This window comes from Diabrotica virgifera, chromosome 1, assembly GCF_917563875.1.
Source record: "Diabrotica virgifera virgifera chromosome 1, PGI_DIABVI_V3a".
NCBI classification, from domain to species: Eukaryota; Metazoa; Arthropoda; class Insecta; order Coleoptera; family Chrysomelidae; genus Diabrotica; species Diabrotica virgifera.
Genome location: NC_065443.1, coordinates 291,670,383 through 291,685,131, shown reverse-complemented (window position 1 = coordinate 291,685,131; position 14,749 = coordinate 291,670,383). Strand labels below are relative to the sequence as shown.

The 14,749-nt window shown below is 32.8% G+C and overlaps 1 protein-coding gene across 3 annotated transcripts in view; it reads left to right on the top strand.

Moving 5' to 3' along the window:
- The window catches only part of LOC126879143 (neuropeptides capa receptor-like), an 87,559-nt gene that overhangs the window by 37,910 nt on the left and 34,900 nt on the right, over positions 1-14,749 (top strand). For all 3 annotated transcript variants that reach the window (XM_050642139.1, XM_050642137.1, XM_050642138.1), the window contains exon 4: positions 12,899-13,118. In XM_050642139.1, the coding sequence (XP_050498096.1) occupies positions 12,899-13,118 (220 nt within the window). The remainder of the gene's footprint in view (positions 1-12,898; positions 13,119-14,749) is intronic.

Below are 14,749 nucleotides of genomic sequence, written 5' to 3'. Positions count from 1 at the left end.
CAGACAAATTTCCATTACCAAGAATAGATTCGATATTAGATCAACTAGGAAGAGCAAAATGGTTTTCAGTTATAGACTTAATGTCAGGCTTTCACCAGATACCATTAGAAAAATCATCGAGAAAATACACATCGTTCAGCACAGAAAATGGAGCATTTCAATTTACCAGATTACCTTTTGGATTAAATGTAAGCCCAAATAGCTTTTCAAGAATGATGTCAATAGCATTTTCAGGATTAACACCAGACAAAGCATTTCTTTACATGGACGATATCGTAGTAATTGGAATATCCGAAAAACATCACTTAGACAACCTGAAAAAGACATTCGAGACATGTCGAAAATTCAATTTGAAACTTAACCCAGGAAAATGTCAATTCTTTAGAAGGGAAGTAACATATTTAGGACACGATCTTTCTCAAGAGGGAGTATCACCAGACAAAGCGAAGTATGCAGTAATTGAACAATATCCGACACCTCAGACAGCGGAAGAAACAAAGAGATTTGTAGCATTTTGCAACTATTACAGACGTTTTATTAAAAATTTTGCGGAAATATGCAGACCACTCAACAAATTATCGAGGAAAGGAGTAGAATTTTCGTGGACCGAGGAGTGTGAAAAAGCATTCAAAAAGCTTAAAGCATCTCTGACGAAACCACCAATTTTAAAATATCCTGATTTCAACAAACAGTTTATCTTAACAACAGACGCATCCAATGAGAGTTGTTCAGCAATCCTAAGTCAAGATTATAACGGAATTGACCTACCTATAGCATATGCATCAAGAAGTTTTAGTAAAGGAGAATGTAATAAACCTATAATCGTTAAGGAATTACTAGCGATTCATTGGGGAATTAATTATTTTAAATGTTATCTATATGGAGCACCAACATTCAAAGTAAAAACAGACCATAAACCTTTGACACACCTATTTGCAATGAAAGAACCAACCTCAAAACTCACGAGGATCAGATTAGACCTAGAAGAATATGACTTCGAAATAGAGTATATAACAGGGAAAAGTAACTACGCAGACAGCCTTTCAAGCATAACATTGCATCAACTAAAAAACCTATACATAGACAACGCCCATATACTAGCTATAACAAGAGCTCAAGCAAAAGAAAAGGAGAAAGAAGCAAGACAAACAAAGGCTGAAAGTGAACTCGCACTACAGCCAGAAGCCACCAAACAGACAGTAAGGAAGGTACTAAATAATTTAGAGGCGCATAGACTACCAATTTTGTCCTTTGGAGCAGAACTAATCTCACCAAGACTGAGCATTAGGGCCAAAAACAAAATAAAATGCAGCAAAAGCATAGCCACAGGATTGAATCATTTCGATTTAAACCAAGCGTTGGTACAGCTTGATAAGCTGGCGGTAGAGAATGCAGTACGTAAAGTAAAAATATACGTAAATGATATTATTTTTAAAATGTGCACAATTGATGAATTTATTAAAGAAGGAAATAAAAAATTGAAGAATATAGAAATATACATATGTGAAGTACCAGAAACAATAAAAGATGACAAAGAAAAACACAGATTAATAGAAGAATACCATAATCACCCGATGTTCGGAGGACACTTAAAGAAAAATAGACTAATAAAGAAGCTAAAAGCAAGATTTAGATGGAAAAATTTAGAAAAAGACGTAAGAAAATACGTTAAACAATGCCATGAATGTCACATTAACAAACCGAATAGAACACTTGTCAAAGAAGACGTGATATCGGACATTTCTTCGAAACCAGAGGACACAGCGTACATAGACACGATAGGTCACCTCACTAGAAGCAATGAAAGCAAGGAAGACAAAAAAGAGCGGCAAGAAGAAAATAAGCCCAAAACAACATCACAACACTTTAAAAGAGGAGACCTAGTCCTTGTAAAAAGGGAAGAGAATGGTAAGTTTGATAGTCTTTATGTAGGTCCTTTCACGATAACAGAAGTAAATAACGTTAATTGTAAAATCAGAATAGAAAACAATAAAATCAAGGAAATACATAAGAATAGATTATATGCTTACAATCCGAAAACACAGTGAGTGACAAGTGTTACGAAACAATGTTGTTAAACGAACATTTTATATTATTTATGTATTTGCGTAGGCTTAGGAAGTTTGTATATAAAATAAATTTTTTGTATTGATTACAACACAGTATGAGTTGGTAGCACGACTTGCAAATTTCCCTCCCCGTAGTCGGAAAATTCCTAAAAAGGGAAGGTGTACAAGAATTCATCTGTACTCAGTAGATATATCTTAAAAACACCCTGTAATTATCTACGATAATTACTTTTAGTTATTTATGTCATCATAACAACATTACAACCTTCATTCGATTATATAAATATTGTTATCCTAGATCACGTTTCACTAATAATTGCAGAGTCAATTATAAACACTTTTCATGGTCGATGCTGAATAGGCATTTCTAAATATATAAACAGTAAAACTATAACAAGGGAATTCTTGATTCGTATAGACGTATGACGTAGATATATTAATATTATGTGACACATGACAGAAGCTCGAAACAAATGACAATCGATGAAAAGCCCTATAAGGCCTTTACCATTATTTGTCTAATCGTATTGACAATTTCATACCACTAATACAATACCTATTGGTATTGTTGACTGCATAACTTCCTGTAACGTAAACATTTCATTTCCGTATTTTGAATACTTAATTAATGCATTATTTTAAAGAAAAAAAATCTTTCATATTTTGTGAACATCTTTTATTTTTATTATTTGTAAATTTGATACTGTTTTTTTATTTTAAAACATTTAAATTAATCTTTAACGTTGTGGCTGAAGTAATATTACAACTAGGTTACATTGACAGTTCTTGATGTCATTTTGGGTTGCTCTTGAATTCACTTGTCAGTTGGCCATTGAAGTCCAATATGTGAGGTTTTCTCCAAAAAAAAGTTCCAACCACGTGGGGAGAGTCCTGTGTTGCCCTGGGTAACATCCAGGTTTATCTATAACATCCGATGAATTTTATATAAATATGTAAAATATCTTTATTATTTACATTTAAAGGGTTTTTACCCTATACATTTTGGTGGCTCAGGCATGCAAATTTTGTAAGTATGGCCTCTTGTTCTTGAAAACCTCTGTCAATTTTAACTTTTATCTCATTTAATTAGGTTATACTTAATTTTAGGGCTTTTAAACACTGATGATGGATTCCTTAATCCGAAAACGTTTTGTATTGTGACCCTTATTTAGGGTATTTTAATATATACCTTTTACAAGAAACTTGGTATTTTTGTGATTAATGGTATACAGCCAGCTACAGGAAGTTTATTTTCCTCGTGGATTTTGTATATCACTTATACTGTTTCGGTACCTAACTTTAAAACGGTACTTCCGGTTGCAACTCTGGAACTGGACGTCCGAGGTCAAATCTCTTACCTTTAATAACAGCTTTGTATTATAAGCTCTCATTCGACACCTCACTTGACATTCTATCTGTTCCAGTGACAGAAGAGTTGTGTTCACGGACAGACAAACGGACGAACAGACAGTCATGAAACCGAAGTATATATTTTTTCTCGTCTTGCTAAGACGCGTCAAATAATAAATTTCTTGTACTATTTCGGCGACTTTAAAACATATTTGGGTTGCAACTGTAGAACCTGAAGTATGACGTCAAATTTCTCAAATCTAATACCGTCTTTAGCTCTCATTCGATACCTCATTTGTCATTATATCTGTTTTAATACCATAGGAGTTTTATTGGCGGATAGACAGAAGGGCGGACAGACGTGCATGAAACCGGAAGTATCTATATCAGTGGCGGCTCGTGCAGGGCCTATTTTACCACTAGGCCCATGAGGCCCCTGCCTCGGGCCCGCATTTTATTGGGGCCCGAAAACATCACTAAAAGAAAATTTTTATTGAAAAAACAAAATAAATTTTCAAAATTATTTCATTTTACGAACAGGAAATGATAAATGATAACAAATTAGGTTAGAGTGATATTCATGAACCATAAGTCCATAAATCATTCTTAAACCATAAACCATCATAAAAATGCAATAAGAGTAGGTACAATAGATTGCCTTGTCGGCACCAATAACAATAAGCAAAATTTATACACCACTCCGAAGAATTACAGATGCAAGAGCCCAAGAGCCAAGAGGTAGAATTAAAAAGAGGCATCGTCACGTATTGTCATATTTATTTAAAATGCACTTTTAAATTTAATATTTAGTTTGATGTTTAATGCCGTTTTATGCAAAGATAAGGTATTGCTTGATTGTATGTATTAGTTTTCAGTCCTGTGCTTTTTAAGTTAGTTCAACTAATCTATTCATTAATCGTTAGTCGTTTATTAAATTTCTGTAAACACTTATTTTTCTTATCTAAGTAATATAGTAAGCTAGTTTATGAGCTAATAGTAGAGAGTAGACTGAGAAAAATAATAGAACCAACTTTAGAAGAATCGCAAAGTGGTTTTAGACCTGGTAGATGTACACAAGATCACATTTTTACGTTAAACGATATAATAAATAAAAGATTATCTAGGAAGAAAAAAACGTACCTCAGTTTCCTTGATATGGAAAAAGCATTCGACAAAGTACCTAGATCACAAATGTATGGAAAAGTCTGAAGAACAGAAACATACCAGAGAAGCTTATACAGGTAACTAAATCAATATACAGAGACACTAGAAACCGTGTGATAAGTAAAAATATGATATCTGACCAGTTCAGAACAACTGAAGGTGTAAGACAAGGGGGAAGCTTGAGCCCGTTACTATTTATTACTTTTATGGACGAAATAATAAAAGAAACAAAAACAAAAGTCAGAACATTACACATAGGGTATAGAAATCTGAAAAGCACAGAGATAGCAGATTGTACATTTGCTGACGATGTAGTAATTTTAGCAGCGACTGAAGACGAGCTACAAAGAAGCGTAAAAACATGGAACACAGTTTTAAAAAAGTATGGTATGACTATGAACAAAGAGAAATCGAAGGTAATGGTAATAGCTAAAGAAAGAGAGGATGTGCATGTCCAGGTAGATGATACAGAGATTAGACAGATACAATCATTCGAGTACTTGGGAGTAACCATTGAAGAAACAGGTAGACAGGGAGCTGAGATCAACAAAAGAATTGATAAAGTGAATAGACTGTACCACGCAATAGGAAAAACAATTATTAACAAGAAAGAAGTATCGAAACATACGAAAATCAAGCTATTTAAGGCTATATACAGACCAGTACTTACATACGGATGTGAATCCTGGGTACTAAATAGACAACAGAAAAGTAAGATACAGGCAGCAGAAATGAGGTATCTACGCAGAGTTCAAGGAGTCACTAGAAGGGATAGGGTAAGGAATAACTACATAAGAGAAGAACTGAAAATCGAGACAATGATGGAGTATGTTGAAAAAAGACAATTAAGTTGGTGGGGGCATCTACAACGACTACAGAAAAAAGTACCAGTTAAAAAGATATGGGAAACGAAGGTGCAGGGAAAAAGAAGTAGAGGAAGACCGAGAGAGACATGTAACGAAGTGATGGCAAGGATTCTTGACAAAAAAGGAATAGCATGGAACGAAGCAAAGGCGATGGCACAGGACAGGAAACAATGGAAGAGATTTGTGCACTGTTAACAGAGCACACGTTAATACCTACACCCGAGAGGGTAGGTCTAAAGATTATATATATATATATATATATATATATATATATATATATATATATATATATATAATTGTTAATATGTAATGACTGTTGGAATGTAATAAAAATTTTTTTGGGGAATGCAGTCAATAAATTTTTGGGCTATTCAGTGAAACACTTTGAACTTATTAGTCGAGCTTTCGAAAATTTTATTTTCTTTATCAAGACTATCTACAAATAAAAATGTTTAAATTTAGATAAAACTCAAAACAAAACTTAACTTACTGCTCGTGGTTACAAATTAATAATTATACAACTTATATAAAAACATGAAAATTTCTTAAAAGTAATATGTAAACGTAAAAATTTTCATAGTATGTCAATTCGACATCACTCAAAAAAATGTCGTTGGACTACTATAATAATTCGATAGGTTGGGAAAGAAATTAATGACATAATTTGTTGTAATTTATGATAGAAGAAATAAAAAAAAATATTTTAGGTAGAATTATTAGTAATATTTCAACAAATTTTAATAAGACAAAATGTTATTATAAATGATACTTAATTTATCAATGTCAGATCTCTTATTAATGCAATTTGATTTTTTTTATCCAAACCATTTCTTTAAATTCTCTTTTGCGTAAATTAATTAAAGTGTTTCACTGAATAGCCCAAAAATTTATTGACTGCATTCCCCAAAAAAAATTTTAAAATTTTTTTATTATATATATATATATATATATATATATATATATATATATATATATATATATATATATATATATATATATATATATATATATATATATATATAATTGTTAATATGTAATGACTGTTGGAATGTAATAAAAATTTTATTTTAATATAATTTATATATATAAATTATTATGTAATAAAAAAATTTTTATATAAAAATTTTTAATATATATATATATATATATATATATATATATATATATATATATATATAAGTAATCGTTTCGTTATCATGAGTTACAATCATTTAAGTGTCAGTAAAAAATGAAAAAAGCAAAAAATTAAGAGAACAGAAACGGCAGGCACAAAAAGATGAAATATTATCTTATTTTACACCTCAAAACAGTGCGCAAAAAGGAAGTTCGTTCTCCCATTATGTTCTTCTTCTTCTTGTTCTATGGCACTACAACCCAAATTGAGCCTTGGCCTTCTTTATTTTTTGCCCCCACACTTTTTTATCTGTGACTGCTCTTATCCATACACGGACTTCTAAAAATACTTGTGCATCGCTGGTTACTGTGTCTTCCCAGCACTTTCTAGGCTTTCCAACCGGTCTCTTTCCCTGCATCCTAGCGTTCATTGCTTTTTTTGATATAGTTGATTCGCTAATCTGAGACACAACTGTCTACACTACAATCACAATAAAAATGCACTATGTAGAAATAAACAAACCAAGACACGTTGAATGTTCGAGGAGCCCTCCCAAATCATGATTTGGGAGTGCTACTCGTACTTGTTTATTTCTAGTGCATCTTTATTGTGATTGTAGTGTAGACAGCTGTGTCTCCGATTAGCGAATCGACTATAGCCTATCCTCTCCCATTTTTATCACATGTCCAGCCCATTGCAATATTTGTATTCTAATGAAGTCTGAGAGGGGTGTTTCCTTATAAAGTTGATAAAGATCGTTGTTGTATCGAATTGTGAAGATTCCGTTTCCCCTCACAGGTCCTAGTATTCTCCTCAGTACTTTCCTTTCTAATGTGTCTAGTTTGTTTTTGGATGTTTCTTTCAGGACCCATACTTCACTGCCATAGCATGCTATTAGTCGAATTAAGGTTTTATAGATTCTCATCTTTGTATTTCGGTAGACACTTTTAGACCGAAATATATTGGAGCGGACTAAATAAGCTTTGTTTCCCTGCGGTATTCTTTTCCTTATTTCTTCATTTTCTGATCTGTCGGCATATTTCTACTCCCAGGTATGTAAACTTTCCAACCGTTTCAATGTCATCTTCAGATATAATGTTTTGTGGGACTATATTTTTTCTTGTCGTCTGTATCAATATTTTTGTTTTTTTTTTCTGTTAATTTCCAGACCTAGCCTTTTCGTTTGCTTTTTTAACTCTGCGTATGTTTCCTGTGCTCCTGTTCATGTTCTACTCATAATATTAACATCATCGGCATAAGAGGCCAGTTAAACGGTTCTGTTGGTCAGGAGGTTTCTCGTCCAGTTTGTATTTGCCTAACCGCATACTCCAGTGCCAGGTTAAACAATGTTGGGGCCAGACCATCTCCTTGCTTCAATCCCTACGAGACTTTGAAAAAGTCTGTCCGGTGGTTTTGTACTCGTACACATGCCTGAGTTTCATACATTGTGGCTTTAATTAGTCTAATTAGCTTGTGTGGTATTGCCAATTCAGCCAATATATGAACAGCTTATTACAGAAAGGGAAAGGTCAGTCTTTTATTATTTTTTGTTAAGAGTGGATTTATTCACTACGGTGATAGACATATTGTAGAAAGGAACCAGGTTAAATATATTATAATAATAGACAAATCGTATGGCGTACTTCTCGTTTACTATAGAAAAGCAATTTATATCCAGACAGTTTTTTGCATATACATATCTCGAAAGTTAGTTAACATGACTCGAGTCCCTTTCTGAAATAAGCTGATCATATGTATAGTCTGTTCCTTTTGATTGAGTCGTATGCCTGTATGAAGTCTAAAGACATGTTGTTGTGAACATGAATGCCGTGTCCCATGATTTGCTCAAGACCTGCTTGACTGTAAATATTTTATCCATTGTCGATCGTCCCCGTCTGCAGCCCGTTGGATACTCTCCAATTAATATTTTCTACTAGTGGTTGGAGCCGCTGGTTTATAATATACTTACGTGAGGACTTTATAATAATATGCTGTACATAGTAGAGAAATTCTACGCTAGTTTTTGCACTTTAAACAATTCAACAATGTTTAATTATTTAAATATAAATTTTACCCCCTCCGTGGCTCAGTGGTAAGAGCGCCTGCCTTTGGATCGAAAAAATCCGAAAGGTTGTGGGTTCGAATCTCACCAGGGTCAGGAATTTTTCATTTATTATAAATTAATAAATGAATATAGTTTCTGTCCTTGTGCGATCGGTACTCACCGGAGGGACCGCAGACGTTCGGATACAATTAGCGTCTCTTTGCAAAAACAATGACGTCGACTTTGCAAAGTAACAAGACACTTACTCAACACACACACTACACATGACACTAGGTACCTAACTGTTAAAAATTACCGTACCTACCATGCCAATGGCCATTAGTTGTCGAGGCATTACCTAAATAAAAAAAAATATATATATATAAATTTTATTTATTGTTAATAAAAATTTAAATTCCTGGTGCAACTATATTTCTATTAAATAATTAATACATTTAAAAAATTATTATTTGTATTAAATTTTTGTTAGGGGCCCGAAAATTATGTACTGCCTCGGGCCTGATTTGAAGTAAAATAGGCTCTGGGCTCGTGACCTCAGTATGCGGGTAGGCGACACATATGCATTTATATATCCTCTACTATACTCTACATATTAAGTATATACTCGTATATCTATATACACAGTGTGTCGCATTTAAGATGAAGATATCCCTATATTGCGGCTATCAAAATAAATACAGATTTGAAATTTTGCAGTCAAACAGTGTGATGGTTTACATTTTTTAATATAGTCAACTCTAATTTAAATTTTAAACGCTACCTACTGCGAATCTAAAAATAGAGGTAATTTTCGATATTTTGCTTCGTGTTGGAGATATCGGAAAAAGTTATTTGGAAAAGTTGTTCCAAATATTATTCTAACCCCACGCACCAAATTTCATGACAAAATTCGCACTTTCAGTTTTTTCAGTATTTGTAGTCAGGATCCTAAAACATACAATTGGCTATCCCCAAATGCAGCCCGGGACAACCATTGTCGAAGGCGCAAAAAAAAGTCGCCTTTAGCCCCAAAAAATACAGCGCTGTGCTTAGCGTAAAGAATGAGAGACGCATACCATTCTGTTCTGTTCTTAGGCGGATTTGAAAAGTGCCTGACTATAGGGTAGTAGTGATGTTGGAAAAGTAACTATTCGTTACAAAGTACTCGTTACTTACGAATACCGAAAGTAACGATTACTATACAGAGAGGCAAATCATTACTTTGATTACTCTGATTACTTCGTTACTTCGTACCAATCGTATCAGAGCGAGTAACGACTATTGTACCTACTTTGATTACTCTGATTACTTCGTACCAATCGTATTAGAGGGAATAACGACTATTGTATCTACTTTGATTACTCTGATTACTTCGTACCAATCGTATTAGAGCGAGTAACGACTATTGTATCTACTTTGATTACTTTGATTACTCTGATTACTTCGTTACTTCGTACCAATCGTATCAGAGCGAGTAACGATGACTATTGTATCTAATTTGATTACTCTGATTACTTCGTACCAATCATCAGAGCGAGTAACGACTATTGTATCTACAACCAGTACACTTGATTAATTTCTAGTTTCGATACGATAATGTTTCTACAGTTGTTATATCTGTGATAATGTTATATCGGAATACTTATACAAAATATTAGACTAAGAGCCGCTATAGGTGAAATTTCTTAATCATTTTAGGCACGATGGGACCCTATAACTTAAATAGTAGAACCTAAAAGAAAACGTTTGAACACTGTGCCGTCACTTTTCAGTGGCACATGCGTCGACAGTGGCGCATCAAACTTTCCACTTATGGACGGGATGCATAAATTAAAAAATATCCTCCCTCATTACCAGAATTTAATTTTTTTCATTTTTTTAAGTTATATGTGATTAACACATAGGATTCAGCGTGATTTTAACCCACCACCCCCCTTCCCCCTGCCCCCACCATCAAAAACTTCATTTTTCGTTTTTATTTTTTTTTTGGTAAGATGCAATCAATTTTAAAACTTCAAAAAATTCACACGAATAGCTGAGGCTTTTATAAAACATGCCTATTTTTTATAGACCCATAGGTAGAGTGTACATAGCCTCAAAAAATTATAAGAAATTTTTTTTTCAAAAAAGCATATAACTTTTTTTGAGGAATAGCTGCAGGTCTAATTTTTTCTTAGTCTTGTGTGTTTTATCAAACACTATGTTTTTAATTTTTTTCAGATTTTTCCGTAAGGCTCCCCACCTTCAAAAATCCGAAAAACTGTTTTTTGGGGGGTTTTGGGGGATTTTCCCTATTTTATAGACTTCATAATATATCAAATCAATTTTGTTTTTATAGGCTATATGTAACTTGAAGTAACTGAGTCCTTTAGAATATTTAAAAATCAGAAAAACACGTTCAAACCCCCCAAAACCCCTTAAAAAACAATTTTTTGGATTTTTGAAGTTGACCAGCGTTACAGAAAAATCTGAAAAAAATTATAAATATAGTGTTTGATAAAATACACAAGACTAAGAAAAAATTAGATCTGCAGCTATCCCCAAAAAAAAAAAGTTATATACTTTATTCCAAAAAATTTTTTTTTTAAATTTTTTGAGGTTATGTACACTCAACCTACAGGTCTATAAAAAATAGACGTGTTTTACAAAAGCCTTAACTATGCGTGTGAATTTTTGGAAATTTTAAAATTGATTGCATCCCACCAAAAAAAAAAACAAAATCGAAAAATCAAGTTTTTGATGGTGGGGGCAGGGAGAAGGGGGTGGTGGGTTAAAATTACGATGAATCTTATGTCTTAATCACATAGAACTTAAAAAAATGAAAAAAATTAAATTCTGGTAATGAGGGAGGATATTTTTTAATTTATGCATCCCGTCCATAAGTGGAAAGTTTGATGCGCCACTGTAAACGCATGTGCCACTGAAAAGTGACGGCACAGTGCTCAAACGTTTTCTTTTAGGTTCTACTATTTTAAGTTATAGGGTCCCGTCGTGCCTAAAATGATTAAGAAATTTCACCTATAGCGGCTCAGTCTAATCTACCTACTGAGAAATACGATTTTCGATATTATTACCGGTACTCAAATACAAAAGTAACAAAAGTAATCATAGTAATCAAAGTAACGAATACTGTAAATAATTACTTGTTATATCGGAATACCTATACAAAATACCTACCTACTGAGAAATACGATTTTCAATTTGATTACCGGTACTCAAATACAAAAGTAACAAAAGTAATCATAGTAATCAAAGTAACGAGTACTGTAAATCATTACTTGTTATAATGGAATAGCTATTCAAAATACCTACCTACTGAGAAATACGATTTTCGATATTATTACCGGTTGTCTGAAGCTATTTCCTTGTGGCATTTTTATAATCAACTATTTTTAATGGGAATAAGCCACAATTTTACCAAAGAAATGATTTTATTAACGTTTCGAAGCCCAAATCGGGTTTCGTTTTCAAAATACAAAATACTACTAAAATAAATAAAAATGTTGTTGCTAAGTAAAAAAATTCTTCTAATAATTTATTTAATCTGACTCATTTATATTGGCAATAATTCAGATGTATAATATATATTTTAAAGTAGAAGACTTTAAAATGATATCGCCAATATTTATGAGTTGCGTTCCTGGGACGACTTTACTAAAAGATAGTTCATTCGATTATATAAATATAAATGAGTCAGATTAAATAAATTATTAGAAGAATTTTTTTACTTAGCAACAACATTTTTGTTTATTTTAGTAGTATTTTGTATTTTGACAACGAAACCCGATTTGGGCTTCGAAACGTTAATAAAATCATTTTTTTGTAAAATTGTGGCTTATTCCCATTAAAAATAGTTGATTATTACCGGTACTTAAATACATAAGTAACAAAAGTAATCATAGTAATCAAAGTAACGAATACTGTAAATTATTACTTTATACAAAAGTAATGGTTTATAACGAATATTCGAAAGTAGCTATAATCAACATCACTATAGGGTAGTGCCGTCATAATAGTAAGTAGCACTACTACAAGGAGCGTACAATAATTACAACTTCGGAGAGAGTTACAACTTCTTAGAGATTTAGGTATTGTGTCAAAATTTATAAAGTACAATTTTGAAATAAGTAATTTATATTAATAAATAATTTTACGACACTGCGACACAGTACGACACTGCGATTTTACAGTATTACAGTGTAAAAAATGAAGGTGTGTGTAAACTATTGAGTGGCCGCAGCTGTAGATTTTGGTTCTTTTATAGCATTAACAATAGATTTGTTTTTTACAGAGCCTCCTATGTTTCTGTGTTAACAGTGGTTGCTTTTTCTACAGAACGATATTTAGCGATTTGCCATCCATTGTACACAATGGTAATAACAAACCTACAACGTTCATTGAGGATAATATCAGGATTATGGATTATATCTCTTTTATGTGCCATACCATTTGCCTACTATAGTGGAGTAGATTTTATTTCATATCCATTTGATTCTGATAATATTATTCCCGTAAGTATTTGTGTTAAGACTGTCTAAGCCAAGCCGCACACCAAAGAAACATGAAACGAAAAACATGAAACATGAAACGAAAAACATGTTTCATGAAAAGAAAACACTTCTAAACAAATCTCAAAGTCCGCCTACCAATGAAACGAGTGTGATTCATGCTCATGACACATTTTTATTTTCGGAGAGTTTCATAAATGGCCGGATATATATTTGTTTAGCAGTGGTTTATTTCCATGAAACGTAATTTACGTTTCATGTTTCTTTGATGTGCGGCCTGCCTAAGAGTAAACACATTCTTTTTATTTGAACATTTCTTTAAATTTGATACAATATCATGGCACTTATACTAAATTGACAATCAAGATGCAGTAGAAATAAACAAACCAAGACGCATTAAATGCTAGTAGGAGTAGGTATTCCTGAATCATATTTTACAATTTATAAACTTTGGAAATCATGATATGGGATTATATATACTAAGTGTTTGCTAAAGAATGGGCTATAGCCTTACCTTAGATTCCCGAGGTTAAAATAGGTAGATTTAAGCTAACTTGCCTTAGTACAAAAGTTGATAATAACCGAAGGGTGTCAAAGTTAAACTTTTATTTTATTCTTCTTTTAATATTTCCTGACAGGCATTTGAAAACAACACGAAATTTGGTAAGTGGTGCTGGTATTGTATACCCTACTAAATTATGTTAAACAAACGTTTCTGGCTACTAACTGAAGCGTACGACGGGGTAACGTGAATGGTTGACCTCTCCTAAATTCTACGCCACTGGCGGAATTGCTATTTTAGTGCAATTTTTTGATTCTCCAATACTTTCTATGTAAATAATATACTCTTCATTCGTAACGATAAAGTCATTAGTTTGCGAGATATTTGAAGCTAAAAACGAAGGAGCAAAATACATTAATCAAAATAAGTGTACCTTTTGAAGAGTACAGTCGAACCCGCTTATTGGAATAGCATTTGTGCCAAGCAAAAATATTCCTATAACCGGGATATTCTAATAACCGATCATTTTTGGCCAGCAGAAACATTTCGGGACCTCAAATTTCTATTCCTTAACGTGGGATATTCCTTTAACAGGTATTCTAATAAGCGGGTTCGACTGTATATACTTGGCAGAAAGTGTAGGCACTGTACACCCTACTAAATTATGTTAAATAATCGTTTCTGGCTACTACCAGAGGCGTACGACAGAGGAAAGAGATTGGTTGACCCTTCTCAAATTCTACGCCACTGATGAAACTGCTATTTTAGCATAATTTTTAGATTATCCAATACTTTCTATGCAAATAATATACTCTTCATTCGTAACGATGAAGTTATTAGTTTTCGAGATATTTGAAGTTAAAAATAAAAAGGAACACTTATTTTGATTAATGTATTATGCTGCTTCGTTTTTATCTTCAAATATCTCGAAAACTAATGGCTTTATCGTTACGAATGAAGAGAATGTTATTTACATAGAAAGTATTGGAGAATCAAAAATTTGCACTAAAATGGCAACTCCGCCAGTGGCGTAGAATTTGGCAAGGGTCAACCATTCACGTTCCCCCGTCGTACGCCTCTGGTAGTAGTCAGAAACGTTTGTTTAACATAATTTAGTAGGGTATACAATACT